Source organism: Schistocerca gregaria, chromosome 8 (genome assembly GCF_023897955.1).
Source record: "Schistocerca gregaria isolate iqSchGreg1 chromosome 8, iqSchGreg1.2, whole genome shotgun sequence".
Classification (NCBI taxonomy): Eukaryota; Metazoa; Arthropoda; class Insecta; order Orthoptera; family Acrididae; genus Schistocerca; species Schistocerca gregaria.
Window position 1 is genome coordinate 502,164,235 of NC_064927.1, and position 22,335 is coordinate 502,186,569.

General features: G+C 40.0%; 1 protein-coding gene across 1 annotated transcript in view; it reads left to right on the forward strand.

The window, feature by feature from the left end:
* The window catches only part of LOC126285272 (uncharacterized), a 53,174-nt gene extending 40,829 nt beyond the window's left edge, over positions 1-12,345 (forward strand). Inside the window, exons 3-4 of the mRNA XM_049984562.1 lie at positions 9,860-9,989; positions 12,011-12,345. Of these exons, the coding sequence (XP_049840519.1) occupies positions 9,860-9,989; positions 12,011-12,042 (162 nt within the window). The 3' untranslated portion in view covers positions 12,043-12,345. The remainder of the gene's footprint in view (positions 1-9,859; positions 9,990-12,010) is intronic.
* Positions 12,346-22,335: the final 9,990 nt, after the last annotated feature.

Sequence of the window (22,335 nt, forward strand, 5' to 3'; positions counted from 1 at the left end):
TTTTGTTAATGTTCATCTTATATCCTTCTTTCAAGACACTGTCCATTCCGTTCAACTGCTGTTCCAAGTCCTTTGCCGTCTCTGACAGAATTACAATGTCATCGGCGAACCTCAAAGTTTTTACTTCGTCTCCATGAATTTTAATACCTACTCCAAATTTTTCTTTTGTTTCCTTTACTGCTTGCTCAATATACAGATTGAATAACATCGGGGAGAGGCTACAACCCTGTCTCACTCCTTTCCCAACCACTGCTTCCCTTTCATGCCCCTCGACTCTTATTACTGCCATCTGGTTTCTGTACAAATTATAAATAGCCTTTCGCTCCCTGTATTTTACCCCTGCCACCTTTAGAATTTGAAAAAGAGTATTCCAGTCAACATTGTCAAAAGCTTTCTCTAAGTCTACAAATGCTAGAAACGTAGGTTTGCCTTTTCTTAATCTTTCTTCTAAGATAAGTCGTAAGGTCAGTATTGCCTCACGTGTTCCAACATTTCTACGGAATCCAAACTGATCTTCCCCGAGGTCTGCATCTATCAGTTTTTCCATTCGTCTGTAAAGAATTCGCGTTAGTATTTTGCAGCCGTGGCTTATTAAACTGATAGTTCGGTAATTTTCACATCTGTCAGCACCTGCTTTCTTTGGGATTGGAATTATTATATTCTTCTTGAAGTCTGAGGGTATTTCGCCTGTCTCATACATCTTGCTCACCAGCTGGTAGAGTTTTGTCATTACTGGCTCTCCCAAGGCCGTCAGTAGTTCTAATGGAATGTTGTCTACTCCGGGGGCCTTGTTTCGACTCAGGTCTTTCAGTGCTCTGTCAAACTCTTCACGCAGTATCGTATCTCCCATTTCGTCTTCATCTACATCCTCTTCTATTTCCATAATATTGTCCTCAAGTACATCGCTCTTGTATAAACCTTCTATATACTCCTTCCACCTTTCTGCCTTCCCTTCTTTGCTTAGAACTGGGCTGCCATTTGAGCTCTTGATATTCATACACGTGGTTCTCTTCTCTCCAAAGGTCTCTTTAATTTTCCTGTAGGCAATATCTATCTTACCCCTAGTGAGATAAGCTTCTACATCCTTACATTTGTCCTCTAGCCATCCCTGTTTAGCCATTTTGCACTTCCTGTTGATGTCATTTTTGAGACGTTTGTATTCCTTTTTGCCTGCTTCATTTACTGCATTTTTATATTTTCTGCTTTCATCAATTAAATTCAATATTTCTTCTGTTACCCAAGGATTTCTAGCAGCCCTCGTCTTTGTACCTACTTTATCCTCTGCTGCCTTCACTACTACATCCCTCAGAGCTACCCATTCTTCTTCTACTGTATTTCTTTCCCCTATTCCTGTCAATTGTTCCCTTATGCTCTCTCTGAAACTCTGTACAACCTCTGGTTCTTTCAGTTTATCCAGGTCCCATCTCCTTAATTTCCCACATTTTTGCAGTTTCTTCAGTTTTAATCTACAGGTCATAACCAATAGATTGTGGTCAGAGTCCACATCTGCCCCTGGAAATGTCTCACAACTTAAAACCTGGTTCCTAAATCTCTGTCTTACCATTATATAATCTATCTGATACCTTTTAGTATCTCCAGGGTTCTTCCACGTATACAACCTTCTTTCGTGATTCTTAAACCAAGTGTTAGCTATGATTAAGTTGTGCTCTGTGCAAAATTCTACTAGGCGGCTTCCTCTTTCATTTCTTAGCCCCAATCCATATTCACCTACTATGTTTCCTTCTCTCCCTTTTCCTACACTCGAATTCCAGTCACCCATTACTATTAAATTTTCGTCTCCCTTCACTATCTGAATAATTTCTTTTATTTCATCGTACATTTCTTCAATTTCTTCATCATCTGCAGAGCTAGTTGGCATATAAACTTGTACTACTGTAGTAGGTGTGGGCTTCGTATCTATCTTGGCCACAATAATGCGTTCACTATGCTGTTTGTAGTAGCTTACCCGCATTCCTATTTTCCTATTCATTATTAAACCTACTCCTGCATTACCCCTATTTGATTTTGTGTTTATAACCCTGTAGTCCATACAGTAAAGCTGCATGTCCTCGGGAAAAATTACGGCTGTAGTTTCCCCTTGCTTTCAGCCGTTCGCAGTACCAGCACAGCAAAGCCGTTTTGGTTAATGTTGCAAGGCCAGATCAGTCAATCATCCAGACTGTTGCCCCTGCAACTACTGAAAAGGCTGCTGCCCCTCTTCAGGAACCACACGTTTGTCTGGCCTCTCAACAGATACCCCTCCGTTGTGGTTGCACCTACGGTACGGCCATCTGTATCGCTGAGGCACGCAAGCCTCCCCACCAACGGCAAGGTCCATGGTTCATGGGGGGAGGGTTTCTAATGGAAAGCATTATATTTATCATCTATGTTATTGAAATCACAAACATCCTGCCACTCTTGTTCCTTGACAAGGTTTAAAAAACACTCTATTGCTGTTGGATTAACTTCCCTACATAGTTTGTAATTAAATGTGACATTTGTTTGAGTACTTAAGCCTTTTAATGTTAAAATTTGTGCATCACGGTCTTAAAGGACACTCACCTTTTTACTAACAGAAGGCCCATCTAGTAATGAAGAATGAATAAAAATATTGTCTATGGCTTTGCTACTGTTCCCCTGTACTCTAGTTGGAAAAAAAAAAACAATCTGCATCAGATCATATGAATTACAAGATCTACCAACATCCTTTTGCACCATCATATACAAAATTTATATTGAAGTCAACATATATAACTAATTTCTGGTGCTTCCTACAATGAATCAAGAACCCTCTCTAGCTTGAGCAGAAATGCTCTGAAGTCAGAGTTAAGGGAACTATAAACAACAATTAGAAGATTAGTTTTACTAAATTCAACTGCCACTGCACAACATTCAAATATCTGTTCAGTGAAGTGCCTTGGTACATCTACAGACTCAAATGGAATACTGTTTATTTACGTACATAGCCACTCCTCAACCCCACAATGAGATCACTGAAAAACAGCCAGCTAACCCTGATATACCAATAATTTCAGAGTCAACATCTATAAGCAGTTCATTAACTTTATCTCTAATACCTCTTATATTTTGATGAAATATGCTAATTCCTTCGCTACTTGGAAACATTACATCCTCTGAAGGTGAGCCCTTAGTTAGAGGCACTTCTTTAAGCAGGTATACCTATCAGCTGACTTCAATCTAAAGGTGCAGCTCTAACACCAACTACTACAAGAATTTTTTCACGAGTGATCCCACCACCAGCACCCACTACACTGTCACCTATAAGCTTCGCCAGCCTCCTCTTACCATACCTATTGAGGTGCAGGTCATGCCTAGTGAATCCCGATCTACTAATAGACCCAACTGGCACCACTGATATGTGACCCATGCCCTCTGCTATCAGCATCCTCCCCAGCCCCACGTGAATGTGCCTAACAGCAGCATTAAGATGAGGCCGATCAAGACGCTAAAACAGTTGCATGAAATGCACATTAGTGCCACCAGTTTGAGTAGCCATCTTTACCAGGTCCCTATCAAGACTGTTCCCTGCTCCACTCACTTTCACTACCTGACCCTCCTTCGTAAAATTCCTACATAATTCCCCTATGCTGTCAGTCACTTGAACCAACACTACACTAGGCTTCACAATGCTGGTGAGTACCAGGTACTCATTCCTAACACTTCCTAAAACTGCGGGCCCACACTTCTACCGTGCGAACTACCTAGCGGCAGAACCTTCTTCTTTCTGTTAGACATTGCTACTGACCTAGGCCTCCTAATTGCTAAGGACTGCTGCATGTTCCCTACATCTACAGCTACACGAGGCTCCTCTCCACTCAACTCTGACAGTTGGTCAAATTTATTGCATATATGCAAAGTATAGCTGTCTGAATACCTCCTATTCCTAGCTGCCTTCTTGCCAACTGCCAGTTCCTATTCCCCACCACCCTTCACCCTCCTCAACCTATCTAGTTCCTCCTTTGCGCGTTATAACTGCACCTGAACACAGATTCTGCGTTCCCAGGAGACTTGCTAGAATGCCCACTGGCTTCCCCACAATAAAAATTCTTTGAACAAATCCTACACTGTAACCCACTACTCCCAAACCTACAACAGAACCCACACTTCTCACTCATGGTAAAATTTTACAGCCACTGGGGAAAAAAAAAGACTTCTAATGTTACCAGAGTTCATTTGCACCAGTAGAACTATTTATAGAAGTAACAATAGCGGTCTCTAAATTCTCTATCTACTAAGGAAGCCACTACTTGTATTAATACTACTACATCACAGCTAATATCAAGACCAACAAAATTTCACAATATTATTAGTTAAAACCAAAAATTCAAAAGGCCAATGGAACACTCGACAAAGTTAAAACACTGAATGAAAATTTTATTGAAATATTTCACTAGAAACAATAAGAAACATCAGCTGAAAACTAAAACACGAAATTTACTAAACGACTTCAACGCACAGAAAACCCTAGAAACTACAGCGAGCGAACATTTCCAAAAGTTTATTAAATCGTTATTTCGGCACAAACAGCACGAAACACTGCTGAAAACTATTAAATTTATTAACAGTATAACAGTGCACAAATAAATCTGTAAGTACTTAACTTTATAACCTCCACAGCTGCACTGCACACCACAAAATGTAAACACACTACCGAGGCATGAAGCTTAGTCAGACGACATAAGCACCCTCGAGAATAACGGACCACTCGAGTCAGTAACATAGGAAGAAAGACTGAGATTAATGAATCCAATAATAAGTTACTTTTACAGTGAATATTAACTCAAATAGACTTTAAAATAAGTAACTGAAGATTAAAACTTTATAAAATACTGACAAGCAATATCAACAGCACTCCAAAACTTCCTTTTTATACCCTGTACAAGATACACTAAGCACTTTTCTGATGTTCTTCGGCTATGAGGCAGTTTTATTGACTCTGCCTGGGCTGCTAAAGAACTAATAGTTGCCCAGTTTCATTCGTCCACAGAACCAGTGAGGTCATCACAAGCATACCATCAATTCTTTATGCCAAGTAAAGCTCAGAAATCCTGTTTTTGAGATAATCATGTATGTGCAATATGTCATTCTGGAGGAGCAATGTCCTGACATGTAATTAATTTAGGTAACACTCTTTGTAAATGGCGTGAATGCTGTGTAACCATATTAAGACAGGTGTAAACTGTAAACTGTACCCAGAATGACCTCACCAGTTATCACAGAAAATTAATTCCATTACAGAATTTTTTTCAAGCTCCATGACAGCATGCAAATATACACTAAAGGAAAATATAAAATTATGCCTGCTTAAATTAGATGCAACTTCACCATTGGACACAAGTCCTGTAAAAATAATCTACAACCATCTGTGCTCGAAAATCCACTTAAAAAATCAGTTTTGGCTTGACTTTTGGTTTTAGTTCTTGAAGCACATAGTATTTATTTATGCTTTGAACATCAGACAGTTGAGCAACATACAACACATTATTGTATGGATCCACTCATACATGTTTTTTTTTTTTAGGATCTGCAGTTGAATCACTAATAGTCGCTCAACAAAGGCTAACTAAGGACAAAAGTATTTTGTGTAGCCACAAATTTTTGTACAATGGTGGGGTGAGGGAAAGAAACTAAAAATTCTGGTCATTGGGGTGTGGATGTGAGCACAGGGATTGGGTTGGGGTGTTCAGGGATGTTTAAAGGTCACTTTTTATCATCTTAAAAACTATAGCTTGTAGCAAAAATGTTTCCCAGCACAAAATTAAACTATATTAAACTTACTACGAAAATAGTTTCTATCCAATTTTTATCCAGCACTAACAGTTTACATGTTGCAGGGTATAGAAAAAAATTCCAGATTATTAAAAATAGTATTTTAATGGTGTGGAATTAGTTTGTATTATTAAGTAAAATGGGTTAAGGACACTTATTAAATCTTTGTACCACATATAAGCACAGTAGAACAATATTAAGGGATAAATTGTCTTCTGAGGGTGTAAAGGTTAGAAGTGTAAAAAGACAGGTTGCTGGATTGTCGTCAACCGCTTCCTTCCTTTATGTGTCAGCAGAATGAAGAATGAGCAATCAATTCCCCTATTCTCTGTACTGCACTGTCACAAAAAGCAACTATAGGACGTTTCACAAAGTTGTACTGACTCTTCCGCAGCTTGCCTTCTGAATCACTGGTGACGATGTGTCAGGAGGTGTTTATTTTCCACAAAGTTATTAATAACACTAATGTAAGAAAAGCATGTAGACTGAATCTATGTAAACCTCTGCACACTGTTCTGCACCACTAGGGGGAAACTAATTCTTAGTAATCCTGTATGGCAGCTGTAGCGTTCTTTTGTTAAAAGCAACTTCCATTATCATGATTGGTGCTGCTTTTCAATTTGCAAAACATACTACACCTCCCAAGGATTTCCTGTCCGTCTCTCCCATGTGAGTAGACAAAATAACTTCAGTGAGCTTGTGCAAATATAGTGGAGTTATTTTCAGTTTGTTAAATATTTATTTTCAGTTGTTAAATGATGTATTATGTATAAAAAAAAAAGCTTAATAGCTGGAGCTGTCAACTGTCTAACACACTGAACAACCGGTCCCAAGTGACAGGCTGCCAATATTTCAAACAATGGAAAATCCGTGATTCCCCTCTAACAGTGGCCTCAGTTGCCCGAGACTGCAGTTGTGTGAGAGAGTTGCGTTTGCATGAGTGTGTATGTGTGTGTCTCGAAGGCCTTACTGGCTGAAAGCTATATTTGTGATAGTAGTTTTGTTGTGCCTGTATGTGACTATCTCAGCTATATGGTGAGTAGCAACTTCCTTTTCACAATACTGTTACATGCTGTCAATATTTCTTCGAAAATGTACATTTCGCTGTCTCCACTATCAGTGGCTAGAATACTTTTCATAGTTGGAATGTATCAATTGTATCACCCAACATCTTAAGAGGCCCACAGGCTTAAATAGGGGCTGCCCTTGTAGCAAGAGTAGGTCACCTTGATGTTACTAGACCTCAGATATTTCAACACACATACGGCAGTGCATACAGCACATTACTATTCTATCTTTAAACATAATCAGTCTCATTCTATGAAATGTATTGACACCCACCTTGGAAGATATGCTGTGGATGTGTGGTAAGTGATTACACTCATTGTAGCTCACTCTACAAGTGTCAGCAATTCCTGAATGGAAGAGATTTATGCAGTCTACCAGTAACACAATTAATGATGAGAAAAGTGCAGTAACTTTCTGGTCATTCATTAATTCACCACCAAGTGACTACAGCATGGTTACATGGCTTTACAATATGCTGTCTACAACAGACAGCATAAGGATGCCACATTTACCCACTTAGTCAATTCCCTCAAACATTACATATGTCACTGACAACATTGCACAAATTAATTGCTTCTCAGCCATTGTTTATGGGAACATATTTTACATAAAATCTCAATTAACAACTGCAAATAGGTGTTGACTTAATAAATTGAAAATAACTCCACTAATAAACACACGCTCAGTGAAGTTATTTTATCTACTCACATGAGAGAACTTGATAGGAACTGTTGGGGAGGCACAGTATGTCTGTAAGCTGAAAAGCATACAACACTCATGATGGGGGACGTTGCTTCTACCAGAAGAACATTATTGCTGCCATATAGGATGTCTAAGACTCGCTTCCCCTCTAGCAGTGTAGAACAATGTGCAGAGATTGACATAGATTATGTCCAGATGTGTTTCTTGCATTAGTGTTATTAATAATTGATACCATGCTCCAGTCAACAAACTTTCTGGATGATAAACAACCCCGGACATGTCTGCAAACTGTGGAGTTAATGACTCAAAATTCAAACCATGGAAAGGTTGGTATAGCTTTGTGATACACAGTAGCAGTTTCTGGATTGCATGGGATGGAAACATCACATTTTATTGATAGTGTTTTAATGGTATAAAATTAATGTATACTGTTAAATAATGAGGGTTAAGAACAGATATTAAAGGTGGGTACCAGATCTAAGTGCAGTAGAACTGTATTAAGGGATAAATTGTGTTAAGGGGTGTAACAGTGCAGAAAGGAGGTGGTGGTGGTGGTGGTGGTGGTGGTGGTGGTGGTGGTGGAAGCTAGAAGCGTAAAATCAAGGTAGATTGCTGGATTGTGGCCATGCCATTCCCTCCTTCAGAGGTCTGCAAAATGATGAGAGAGCAGGCACTTCAGCATTGTCTCTACCACACTATGTCACAAAAGGCATCTGTAGGGTGTTTCACAGAGTTATATTGAATGGGACCTTTTTTTTTTTAACAAAGTTAATGTAGTTATATTCTGCACTTTTAACATTTTCAATAGAAGCCACATTTTTTGAGATATTCAAGAAAATCTTTGAAAAGTCTTTTTACATACCCTACTGTCCCCTTATGCTCACAACCATCTGGTCAGGATTTTTACTATGTTGCCCATGACACTCACACTTTACCACTGTCTACATGAATTTTTCCCCAGCTGACATTTTTTGGTCTTTGTTGACTGGGCTATTAGGCTCTGTCCTAAGTGAAACAGGTGGGTGACTTCAATTCATTGGTAGGACACGGGAAAATGCAACCAGTATACAAAGGAGATTGCTTACAAAACACTCTTGTGACCTGTTCTAGAATATTGCTCAAATATGTGGGCCCCATACCAAATAGTTCTAGCTGGGACTATGGAAGAGTACCACAGAAATGCTGATAAACCTGAATTGTCGGAGACTTTAAGATGGGCACCACAAACCTGATAGCACAACCACCTCACTCCCGTAAGGATTGCAAAGACAACGTTATACTAAAGGGGAGCTTCCACGTCATCACTTCCACTTTACGCAGCTGTGTTGTTTAGGTGCTGCAAGTTTTGCTGTTAATGTACTCACTGCCAGGAACCCAACTAGACGCGGTCTCCAGCAGTTTGAATGTTGTGTATTGTATTGTATGGAACTGGGGACCTAGGAACAACAGAGAGGCTTCGTCCCTGCTGAAGCCTGCAGTGGAACACAACCCTACAACAGTCCATTCACCACAACGCCGCCCCACACCGAACCCAGGGTTATTGTGCGGTTCGGCTCCCAGTGGACCTCCCGGGAATGTCTCACACCAGACGAGTGTAACCCCAATGTTTGTATGGTAGGGTAATTATGGTGCATGCATACGTGGAGAAAGTGTTTGCAATCAACAACATAGTGTAACTGAGGGGGAATAAGGGTAACCAGCCCACATTCGTCGAGGCAGATGGAAAACCACCTTAAAAACCATCCAGACTAGCCGGCACACCGGACCTCAACACTATTCCCGCCAGGCGGATTCGTGCTGGAGACCAGCACGCCTTGCTGCCCAGAAAGCAGTGCCTTAGACCGCACTGTGTGTATTGATATACTTCTTGAAGGAAAAAGCACACAAAATGGGCGAAAAAAATGGATTGCCAAAAGGCAACATTCTAGCCATATGGGTTGATTCAGAGTCTCAGAGATCCAAAACCTGATGATTACGAGAACTACGCAACAATGAGTCAGTATACTATCAACACACTTTTAGGTGATTACATTTAATTTCTTTTTAGCGCCTGATAGCTAATGTAGAGTGCATAGGATAGCAAACTGTATCTTGATCTTATCTTTTTACACTGTCCAACCCGCTGGTGGTCATCTCATCACTATCAATGGCACTTTCCTCTACACTAACATCTCCAATGTCCATGGCCTTGCCTCCATTGAAGACTACTTTCCTAATGCCTGACTGACCCAAACTTACAACAACCTTCACAGTCACTGTGACCAACTTCATCCTCACTCACAATACTTCTCTTTTGTAGGATCACCATCAAATCAATCTGCAGTACTGCAATGGGCAGCCAGTTCGCACTATTTTCTGTGAACCTATACGTGGGTCATCTAGAGCAGTGCTTCCCAAACTGTGGGGCGTGACTTGCAAGATCTATTCAGGTAGGTCGCCGAACAATTTTTAAAATATTTAAAATATCTTACTGACTGAAAATACGAAATCTTATTTCAAGAGGAAAGTTGTATAATCTGAAAAGTTATATACAAAATCATTCTGGCTTAATAACAGGCTCTGGGCGAAATAAGAACAGCGCAGGTGCACGACTCATTGGTAATTGTGATAATGTAACACCGCTTGTGACAATGTGACTCATGACTGTGAGAGCGTGCTTTGTTTGTTTGTCTGTTGGTATAGTGTGTGCATGCATGTTTATTGTAGCGGCTTGTTTCATTTTATTTCACTATGGACCTGTGGATTAAAACAGGATCGTGCCATAAAAGAGTGACTTCATGTAATTATGACAAATCTTCCACAATTGGTACCAGTGTATCATGTAATACACCTAAAGGTGGCTGTGTTAGTGAACTGAAGAAGGCAAAATTTTGCTTTCGTAAATACAATAATGATTATTTGAAATATGGATTAGTGGTTTCTGGCAAATATCAAGAGCCACTTCCTGAAAAGACATTTATCAAAGAAACATCCAGAATACGTAAGTAAGTCAATCGATTTTTTCTAAAAGAAAAAATGAAAATTTTTAATGTGAAAATGAGTAATGAAAAAATCTCCTACTGGGGAACAAAATAAGCAAGTTACAATCACTTCATATCGACTGTCATTATTGATAGCCAAAAAGGGGCAGCTCACAATGCAGGAGAGGATATAATTTTACCAGCAGCCAAAATAATATCCTATGCTTTATTTAGCGAAAAGCACACAAGACTAACTGACGAAATACTCCTATCGAACACAATGGTAAAGGAAAGGATTGATGAAGTGTCAGAGATTGTAAAACAGTCCATGATCACAGTTTCCCAGCAAAGTGACTACTTCTCACTTGAGTTTGATGCACAGATACAGCCGGCGAAGCTATTATTTTAGCTTTTGTTAGGTTTGCGTTTGATGAGAGTATAGATGGGGAACTGCCCTTTTGTAACTGTTTGCTAATGACAACAACAAGGGAAGAAATTTTTAAATGTCTTGATGGCTTTATGGTAGAAAATGAACGAGTGTGCAAAAAATGTTTTTCACTAACGACTGATGGTGCCTGTGCTATGTCTGGCGTTTAACTCAAGTTCGATTGCCAAAGTTAGGGCAGTTGCCACTTCTGTTCAGTGGACTCACTGTAGCCTGCACTGAGAGGCCCTTGTATGTAAAGGTCTGCCTGAAAGCCTAAAGAAAATCATTAATGATGCAGTGAAAATTGTGAATTTTATTAAATCTAGACCTAAAAATTCAATATTGTTTGCCATACTGTGCGATGAGAACACAACACACTTCTCCTGCACTGTGAAGTACACTGGTTGTCAAGAGGGAAAGAGCTATCTAGATTATTCGAGCTTCGAGATAAGCTGTGAATCTTCTTGTTAGGACACAAGTGATGCGAAATCTGTAAGCAGTTTCTTGGACATGTTTCATGACAAAAACTGGCTAGTAGGTATTTCATATTTGGGGGATATGTTCAGTGCTCTTAATAGACTCATTTTATCACTGCAAGTGAAGGATGTGCACAAGTTCAATGTTCAAGATAAAATAAAACAACCATTAAAAAACTTGAAAGATGGTCCAGTAAAGTGAAAGAGAGTTGTTTTGATGCATTCGCTATCCTCATTCATTTCTTAGAAACATATGGAATTAAAGTTAATGAGAAAGCAGCAGCTGCTATGAAGGAACATCTTGGAACACTGGCTTCTACTTTCAGGTACTTATTCTGAAACAATTTTACTAGTAATCACTTAGATTTGAAGTATTCCTTATTAAACATGTTTATAATTTTATGTTATTGTTTTTCACCCAGTACAGAAAAGTAACAATTAAGTCCAACCACCTCCATTTTCAAAATGATAAGTTTTAGACCGTTCCCATGTAGTGAACTCAAAAGAATCTGATAATTTCACGTTAATCCCACTGATAATTGTTTGCTTAATCAAGAGTGTTACTTAATATTGATTTCTTGATATAGGTATTACTTTCCAAGAATTCCTGATGAACTGATATGGATAAGAAATCCATTTCAAGAGGACAACATTAAAAAGTTAAAACTGTTGGCATCTGCAGAAGACTCCCTGATAGAACAATTATGTGATTCTTCTTTGAAAACTTTATTTCAAGAATTAAGCCAAATCCCATTTTGAATCAAATTAACCCTGTGGTGCATGAATTTCACTGCAATGGACAACTTTTAATGGCCAATTCTCTGGTGTTTTCGTTCAGTCATGAGGCTGCAAATGCATGCAGGACACAGCACTAGTAGGGAGTGTCCACTGCAGTGAACTGTGTGCATCTGCATCTGCATCTGCAGCCTTAGCCTCAGGACTCATTGAAAATGCCAAAGAAGCGACCATCAACAGCTGTCCACTGTAGTGGACGCAATGCGCCACAGGATTAAAGGGAGAGTAGAGTGTGCTTGCAAACATAGCTATGAAGGAACTAATGGGATTCACAATTACTTACTTAAGTGAATGTGCTTTTTCTAGCTTACTTTAAAAAATAAAACAAATATAGAAACAAGCTTTGCATGGAAAACAATTTACAACTAAAACAAACAAGCTTCAATCCAGATATAGAAAGTCTCATTAACACCAAGACTAAGCAATACCACAAATCTCATAAGTTCACCATTGAATTTGCATGAAATACAATTCTTATGTGCGAAAATATTGTTTCCTTTCTTTAATTATGTTCCCTTCACCATTTTCAAAATTACTCAGCAAAACATTTTTTTGATACAATACGAAGTTCAGTTTCAAACTATATATAATTTTTATATTACCATTAACTACTGTGTAGTGACTGTAGTGGTAGAGTATACATATGTATATTCCGGATTGCAAAAATATTTCCAGAAAATTAGTGGGTCGCATTACAGAAAAGTTTGGAATTACTGGTATACAGGTGCCCTTTCTAACAGCCCAGAATCCTAAACTCCTCACTTGTTTGTTGTTGACTGATATCTTCCCATTTTGCAGAAGGTTAGATACCCTATTCACATTTCTCAAAAACCTCAAATACCTTCTGCTCCCTTCACCCAGTCCTCAGTCCAGCAAGCTACCTTCCTTTATGACTACCTCCAATTGACTGGATGGCTTCATCAGAATCTCCATCCACATCAACAATACCTCCATTTCAACAGCTACCACCCATTCCCCGCCAAGAAGTCTCTTTCATACAGGTTAACCACCTGTGTTTGTTGACAAGAAGTCGTCGTCGTCCTCTAAATACGCCGAGGGTCATATACCCCCTGACCGACCACAATGGTGTGTTCCCCACGGTACTCCGCATGAGCTAAGGTTGGAGCAACTGAATCTTGTTCCCTGCCAGGGTTTCAACTACAGTTCGCCTTGTCCTGAAGTGACATATTCTTCGCACCCATCCCAGAACAGTAGTCCGCAGTCTATCCAACCTACACAGTACCCTCACCCATTTCTACTCTGTACTTGCTCCCAGCCCATTGCCCCACCTCTGTAATAGACTTAGATGCATGACCTGTTCCACACGTCCTCTCACTACCACCTACTCCAGTCTCATCAGTCATCTCCTAACCTGTCAAAGGCAGAGTCATGTTGTCTACCAACTAACCTGCAACCAATGTGCGACATATGCTGTGCATTTGGCTGCCAACAGTCAATCTGCGTAAAATGCCACCACTAAACTGTGGCCAAGAGAGAGTTGACCCATCCAGTTGCCGATCATGCCACCACCATTTGCTTGACTTTAAATCCTTGCTTCACAACCTGTACCATCTAGAGTCTTGTTACTAACACCAGCTTTTCTGAACTGCTTAGGTTTTTCTGAACTCTGCCTGCAACATATCCTTCAGTCCCATAATCCTCAAGGACCACAACCTTTGTTGGTCCCTTCTTGCTCCCATTCCAGCCCCCCAATACCTTCTATTGCCCAAATGCGCCTACACAACCCTGTTTTCAACCTCTGCTGCTGCTTCTCTCCTCTCCTTCCCCTTTAGCCTTAAACGTGCTGTCAGTCCCTCCCTGACCCCCACCCCCTTACACTTACACAGTCCTCTTACCTTCACTGCTTCTCTCCTTTCCACAGCACAGCCTCCCGATGCAGCACTTAGCAGTCCACCATCCTGTCCATTCATAGTCTCACAGGTAGCATCATACAATCTTCCCTCACCCAGGGTCAGTTCAAGATCATTTTTCCACACAAGCGACTTACCATTTGGCACTGAACAGTCTGTCTTTCCTGCTCCTGCTGTCTAAGTCTCCGGTGACCCTGGGCAACTTTTCCGTGACTCTCTCCACTTAGATGTCACCAGCCTTTTCCTTCATCCCTATTCCTTGCTCTTCAACCTTTTTGCCAAGAGGAGCAACCACTGGCTCAAAAACTTACACATTTCCTTAAATTTTGTAAATTTGCTCCTGTCAGTGCTTAGTGAGAAGATTTTTTTTATCTACCCACTTATGTTAAATTTACAATATCTTATATTTTAAAGCTAAAAGTTGTGTATCCAGTCCAATAGTGTCTAACATTTGGTATGGAAACAGTGTTAACTGTTACTGTGTGAATTTACCTTGTAAGAATCCTTTGGATGTTGAATGAGACTAGAGAGCATAAGGGGTAGAGCAACTCAATTGGTAATAGGTCTGTTCATTAATTAAGGTGACAGTTGCACCTATATAATTTTAATTTTGTTCCAAAATGTGGAGAAGGATAAATAATTTACCCAGTGTTTTAGAGCCTGGAAAATATCTAGGGAATACTGAAATGCTACTCATATGCAGGGGCTCAGGACTTTGAATTTTGCTACGTAATGTTGAGGTGATTGCTTTTATTAGGTTGATGCATAAGTTCATAGCATTTTTGTTTTGCTTCTTGGCACTGTGGTTGCTATTGGTTTATTTATCAACTGTCATTTTTATTTGTAGTTCACTCTTTCTATTTGAGTTTATATATAGTCATTTGGATATAGCGAGTGGAGCTGTGGACACTAGAAAGTGGAATGCCAAATAGAGAGATCAGAACATTACCAACATATTCTTCTGTTTGAGTTCAGTAGAGGGGTGATGGCAGGGGAGGCAGCCAGAAACATTGCCTCATGTATGGGGATAATGCCACTGGACAGTGCACAGCAAGAAAATTGTTTTCTCATTTTAAGGACGATTGTTTTGACATTAATGACTCTCAATGTTCAGGGTTTGATGACCATTTAAATGCATAAATCCACAATGAGACAGTGTACTCAAGAACTGGCAAATTTGTAGTGAACTGTTATTATTCCACCATTGTGCGACATTTGCATGCAGGTTCAAAAATCTGATGTATGGGTACCCCACGTTCTCAGCCAAACTTGCAAAAATGTGAAGGTGACCCTACGTGCATCTCTGTACTCCTCATCAGTTGGCTCATGAACAACACTAACCATTCCTATCCAACTTTGTTACTGCCGAGGAGAAATGGCGTCTTTATGCAAAAATAAGGGAAAGAATGGAATGGCTGAGCCTGAACAAAGCAGCAACGTTCTGTAGACTGACGCGCATCTACGAAAAATGGTGTTATGCATCTGGTAGAACAGTGAGAGTGTGACATACTATGAATTGCTTCCCCAAGGTGTAACCATCACTGCTGACAATAATTGTTAACAACTACGACATTTTTTTTAGATGCAATCCAAGAACAACAACCAGGAAGTCTACACGGAGTGATGCTACTCCGCAATAACACCCGCACGCATATTGCTAGACTGGCAAAAACCACTATTCAGGAGCTGGGTTGAGAAGCCACTCCACACACCTTACACACCTGATCTTACGCCCTCAAGATTTTCATCTTTTCTAATCTTTATTGAACGACCTTCAAGGAATTTCTTTTCTGAATGAAAATGTGCTCCAACCAGGGCACAAGTACTTTGCCTCAAAACTACATTTCTACAGTCATAGAATTGAAAAGTTACAGCAGCACTGGTAGACTGTTGTAAACCGCAAAGGAGAATGTATTAGTGATGACAATTCTCTATTACATGTATCTGATGTGTGTATTAAACTTACGGAAAAAAGCTACAAACTTGTGCACCAACCCAATTCCTCTGTGGAATTTTTTTTTAGTTGGTGCTAAATATGGTTCACATGAACCACATAGCCAATGGCCATACACATAAGAGGCTACATTGTAATGTTCCTGGGCATCTTCATAAATAAAAGTTGATGTATGTGACTACATTAACCAAAAGCTAGTACTGCCTGCTTTGCATGCAGAAATCTGTCTCACTGTTTCAGCCTGCAGAAAGGATTGCTAGTTACTTTCACTTAGTTCTGATGTGTGGCATAATCTTCCGGCGCACTGCAGCTAATACTTATTCTTCAGGACCATGCAATAAGAATTCTGTGAAAAGTTGCTAAACATCCTGTACAAAGCTCTTCAGGAACCTAGGGATTCTTATACTTTTATGTCAATACACTATCTGGTAAAAAGTAGGCTGACACCCCTATATAATGCAGAACTGATCACTAGATCTCATGAGCAGCAGACCTGCCAGTATAAAAAGAGGTGGGGAGTCTTCTGTTGTCAGCAGAGAAGCAGTAACAACAGAATGGGTCCATCAGGAGAGTTAAGTAACTTCAAATGTGGACTAGTCACTGGCTGTCACCTGAATAACGCATCGATCGGACACATCTCGAATCTTTTAAGGCTGCCCAAGTTGACTATTTGTGAAGTAGAAACATGACAGAACAACCATAGCTAAATCAAGATTAGGCAGATCTCATGTACTGACAGTCAGGACCATGGAGCACTGCAAAGGATAGTTGTAAAAAATTGCATGAAACCAGCGGAAGGAACCACTCACGAGTTCCAAAGTGCACAATGACTGTTCCTAGGGAATTAAAGAATAGATTATGATGGTCGAGCAGCTCCTCAAAAGCCACACATTTCTGTAATTGACGCTAAGCGACACATGAGGTGGTGTAAAGAGCAACGACACTCAATAGTGGATGGCTGGAAACAGAATAAACAACACCATACACTGTGAAAATCCAGTGCTATGGTTTGGGTTTAGTGAATGTCAGTGCAGTACCTGGCATCATGTGTAGTGCCAACAGTGCAGTCCAGAGGGGGGTGATTATGTAGTATAAGGGTGTTTTTCTGTGTTAGATTATGGTCCCCTTAAGAAAAAACTAAATACTTTTTAGTTTCCAAGTAAAAATATTCTGGCGAACGCCAGAACCATAATAGAAGTATGTCAGTGATTTCAAAGCCAACGTATTTAATTTTCTTTATATTGATACTATACTGATTGAGAAAGCAAGTGCAATCTGAAAACAGGTCACTGTATTCTGTGGGTACAGATATAATTATATTGTTTGCCGCAGTAGAGGTGTGAGGGTGAGAAGAGGTCAGAGGGAGCATAGTCGCGTGTTTTCAGTCACTACAATCAGTTGTCCGAATATGCCAGCAAGTACAGATGTGATTACTGTCTTCGCTCTGAGGGAGCATGAAATGGACACTTTTTTACCGCGACCCGCCGAGCAAGGCTTTGCTACCTCCCAGGGGGACACGACCTACAGGTTGAAAGAACACTGCTGTAGAGGAACAATACGGGGACAATGGCTGCATAGTAATGCACTCTGTTATAAAGAAGCATTTGTAAGCAAAGGTTTTTGGACAATGATGTTCATGAAATAGATTGGCCTCCTCAGAGTTCCGACCTGAACCAAACAGAATATCTTTGTGATGAGTTTAATGTCAATTTCACTCCAGACTACAATCTCCAACATCATTACGTACTCTGGCTTCAGCTCACAGGAAGCCATTCTGCACACATCTTATTCACCTGACCTTGCACCCTCAGATTTTCACCTTTCATTCCTCCACAAACATTCGGACACCTCATTAAAAGCATTCCCAGCAGAGTTCAAGTAAGAATAATGGACAATGGCAAACATATCCCATATTACATCCACTAATAGGTGTCTGGATACTTCCAATCAGATAGGAGTACTCTATAACTGTATTTGTGAATGTACATGAACTCGGCAATTTACAATCACAGTACGAGAAATAGAAAGTGTTTCCATAATGGAGTCATCTCTAGGATTCCAATGAGGTTTTATTTTCTGATGCAAAAGTATATACTAAGTTGCCATTTGACATCAGGCTGCAAACCGAAAATCCCTCATTGCCACTCCTCTTACAGTTTATCAGAAAACCTGGGTTCAGGAATGCTAATTCTGCATAACAAATATCAGATAGATCTTAACTTCTCCAGTACATAGACAGGTGTTAAGTTATGTAAATGCTTTGTTTAAAATATTAGATGAGAACAGCAGCTAAGTAGTACAGGCAGAAGAACAGTGGCTCTTTCTCAAAATGCTGTTTTTCCTCCGACATCCACATGTGAATAATCCAGCTATCATATTCATCATTTTGCTAAGATCAAAGTCAGTGTATTTTACAGAAGTTGCTTCTATCCGATAACATGTCAACTGCCACAAGGCTGCCAGTGGGCATACAGCACCAGGCACCAGGCTCTGCTGTGTCTGCCAGCAACCTCGTAGCAGTCAACGTGTTGACAGGCTCACAGCAAAGTGCTTAGTAGACTTGACTCATTTTATATCCCAGAAAGTTGTTCATGATGGAATTTACAGAACACAATGTGAATAAAAGGATAATGACACTACTTGTGCCTCAGCTTGTGACAAGAAAAGTAAGGCTATTGTACTCTGGGTAGGTATGAGACTGAAGACCTTTACGCTTTGAAAAGTGCCTGTTCTTACAACTATTTGTTCCCTGCACACTTTGGATGCTTTTTGATGGGATACAGTGTCACAGATAATTCCTCTTCATACAGTGCTTACAGCAGATGCACCTGCATATTTGGCTTAAGCTACAGTTATCTACTACCAAGGCACATAGCAAATGATTACATTGATTTCTGAACTATTAAAAACTTAAACTTCAAGCAAGGTTGTAGTCTGGCTACTGAAGCGTGCAGTTAACTGGAAACAATTTTTTCCAAAATGTGGTTACTGTAATGGTTCTAGGAGAAGAGGAGTGAGGGGAGGTAGAATAACTGAATTGGAATAAAATGGGCTTTAGTGATGGATGTCTCACAGCCAGACTAAGCCCATGGCATCAGGTGCAAGGCTCTGCTGTGCCCGACAGCAACAACATATGAAGTAGGCATGTGGTTCTGCTATGGCCAGCAGCATCTACATGGCAGTCAGTGTTTAAGAAAGTACTCAAGATGTTGGAAGAATTCCAGACTCTTAATTTCTGCGGTAATGATGACTGACAGACAAGAGCCATTGGTGGTTTCAGTTCTTAATCATTGTAACACATGTTGATGGTTGCATTGCCATGGTTTCAAGGATTGTGCAGCCATGTTACTTTCCACAGCTCTAATGAGATACAAATACTCTTCACCAGTTTTGTTAACGGTGAGAACTCATTGTCAGTTGTGTAACATTAACCAGTATAAGTAATAAACATTCTAACAGTTGCGTCCTCCAGTGCACAAAAATACAATCCCATCGTAAGGTACTATTTTATTAATAGCATTGACAAAGTGCTTAGTAGACTCAGTAGACTGCAGAGTCAATTCACTTCACACAAGGGTCACTTAAGGCCCCTCTATCACAGTGAGTACACCCTAGAAGACTCAAGTACTTTTAGTCATGTTTCACTGCTTCCTTTGTTACAAATGTGCAGCCGTCTCTCAACTGAGCAGTCTCCACTGACCTTCCATGTCACTGCACTTTTATTTATCATTCCTGTATTACAGTTCTTTCTAGTTATCAGCCACACTATGCAGCAGGTTGTCAGAATCTGGTTATGTTTTGTTGCAGTTAGATTCCGCTATAATATCAGATGACCTGTACTGTACCTTTTTCCTTTCTTTCCTTCCTTTTTAGCTTCCTATTTTATCAGACAGCACCATATGCATTTGTAGATTGGTCATGCAGTTATATATATATCTCAAACAATGGAAAATCCAGGATGGAATGTAACAATCCAGAGAAGGAAAGTTGCTACTCACAATATAGCGGAGATGTTGAGTCTCAATAGGCCCCCCCTCCCTGTTCACATTCCAGCACTACACAGCTGTCATTTCACCACCACACCCAGTCTTAATTTCTTTTATTTCTCTCCTTTCCACTACCTACCCCCTCCACACCTTCTCTCCTGCCCTCCGTCTAAACTGCAACACTCGACTGTCCTCCACTCCCACTATACTATCTCCCCCCCCCTCCTCCTCCTCACCACCACCCAGTCGCCACCCTCATCATGCACTGGTGCTGCTGTTCGCAGTGTGGTCTCCGCTCTCTGAGGCTGCAGACGTGTACGTGTACGTCAGCACAGCATTTAAGGTACCATCATCCTACCATTTAGATGTTACTAGCTGTTTCACGAAATCAAATTATATAAAACAGTGGTTTGGTTTAATTTAAGAGGACATGTCCAGTTCTCTTGTATACCATCCTTGTCTAAAAGAACACACACACACACACACACACACACACACTCAGTCTTCAACGAGCCCATTTTCATTTGGATATTACACCCTAGCTCGTCTGTATCAGTGAAGACAATTCAGAATTAACCTGTCTTTTGGTTTCAAGCATAATGCCCTTTGAGGATGCTTGGTGTGGTTCCATCCCTTCTTTATTTAAAAAACAAAGCTCCAACAAATCCCACTAATGACTGGACATATGTACAGGGATTCAGCTGCCCTCTACCAATATTTTATGCACCCCATAATTCTGTATCTCACCTTCAAAAACCACAAGAGTTTTCATATTCTCTCCGTCACTATACATGAACTATTAATTTTACAGAATAAATGCACAAGTTCTTTCTGTAGGAAATTTAATGTAGTTATATTTTGTACTGGGATATGTTTTAGCTGGCTTATTGGAGCTTTATTGAATGTAACAGTGGCATTGTACATTGTACATTGTCCATTACTACTGTTGAATTCTAAAGAATATTTTTTAACAAATTAGAAACTGTGGTATTTATTTCCTCACGAGTTACTTCGCTTTCTGGAACAAACAGTTTAAAATGTTGAAGCAAGCCAATTTTGTTATTCTTTTGGTTGCACACAGTGCAGCTACTGTTTTTCAATGCATGACAACCATTAACTGATGCCTCGCAAAACAACTAAATGCTCCTCACTGCATGCAGGTATTGGTATCTCCAAACCTATGTCTACTTTTCTCAGTGGTAAATGTCAGATTAATACTTTCACACAAATCTGCAATTTTGTTCCCTGATTATAATTTCCCCTCCAACCCTTGATATGTATGAAGCTGATGATTGTGTTCTTGGATAACCTCTTTTGGGGCGAACCTTGTCTTGAGACACATACTTCTACCGTATCACCACTAACACAAAAAGCACTAAACCACAGCAACAACTGAAGAACACAAAGGATTCCACAACTTGAGAAAACTACTCTGCATCATGGCCGAGGAACGTGGAAGCAACTGATACTCAGCATCATGGGCTTTATCAGGGTACTGCAAAACATTTTTATGTTGAAATGGTCTCCCCCTTTTATTAAAAGAATAAGAACTTTACACAAAACCTACTACATACAATTTAGTTCAGCCTTTGGACACAAAGCTAATGCTGCAAAGGCTTTCCAGTGTTCCACTACATCGCAATGCAGAATAGATGCTATTGCAAACAAATGTGAAGCATGTGCCGAGTATGAAGAGAATTTAGACCATCCCACCCAGGGGTCTATTACAGTATAAACTAGGACCAAAGTTTTCATTTACATCCCACTATGTCCAATGCACCCTCCACTGGATGAACAACAAACAGCCCCATTATAGTCAAACTCATCCCATACCTTTGTGAGCACATCTGAAGTTACTGCATCGTTTCAGAAAGCAAGATACCACAACTCTTAAGGACAATGGTGCAATATGAGATCAACATATTCTTACAGTTTATCTATTGTTAAAGGACTGTGTTGATAAAATCACTTCGGCCATGTTGACACAGTAATGCAAAATGCTTTTTGTTGCTGTTCTATTGCCACCTCCAATTGACCAACATGAGCAAGTGCAGCTTATCAGGGAGACCCCTGTACTGGGAACCACAAAAACAATTGTCTTAGAACTGGAGCAAAGGTAAATTTAATTCCAATGCATACCCAAGTCTCTACCTTCATTCATGTAGAAGTTAAATCTGATTCATAACCTTTTTGAAACTCCTGGTAGATTGGAGGAGGTGAGGGGGTGCAGGACCACAGATGCCTTCGAACTCAGAAGAATTGTCCCTTTCCAAACCGCACTACAAAATCCACATATACAGGGTGAA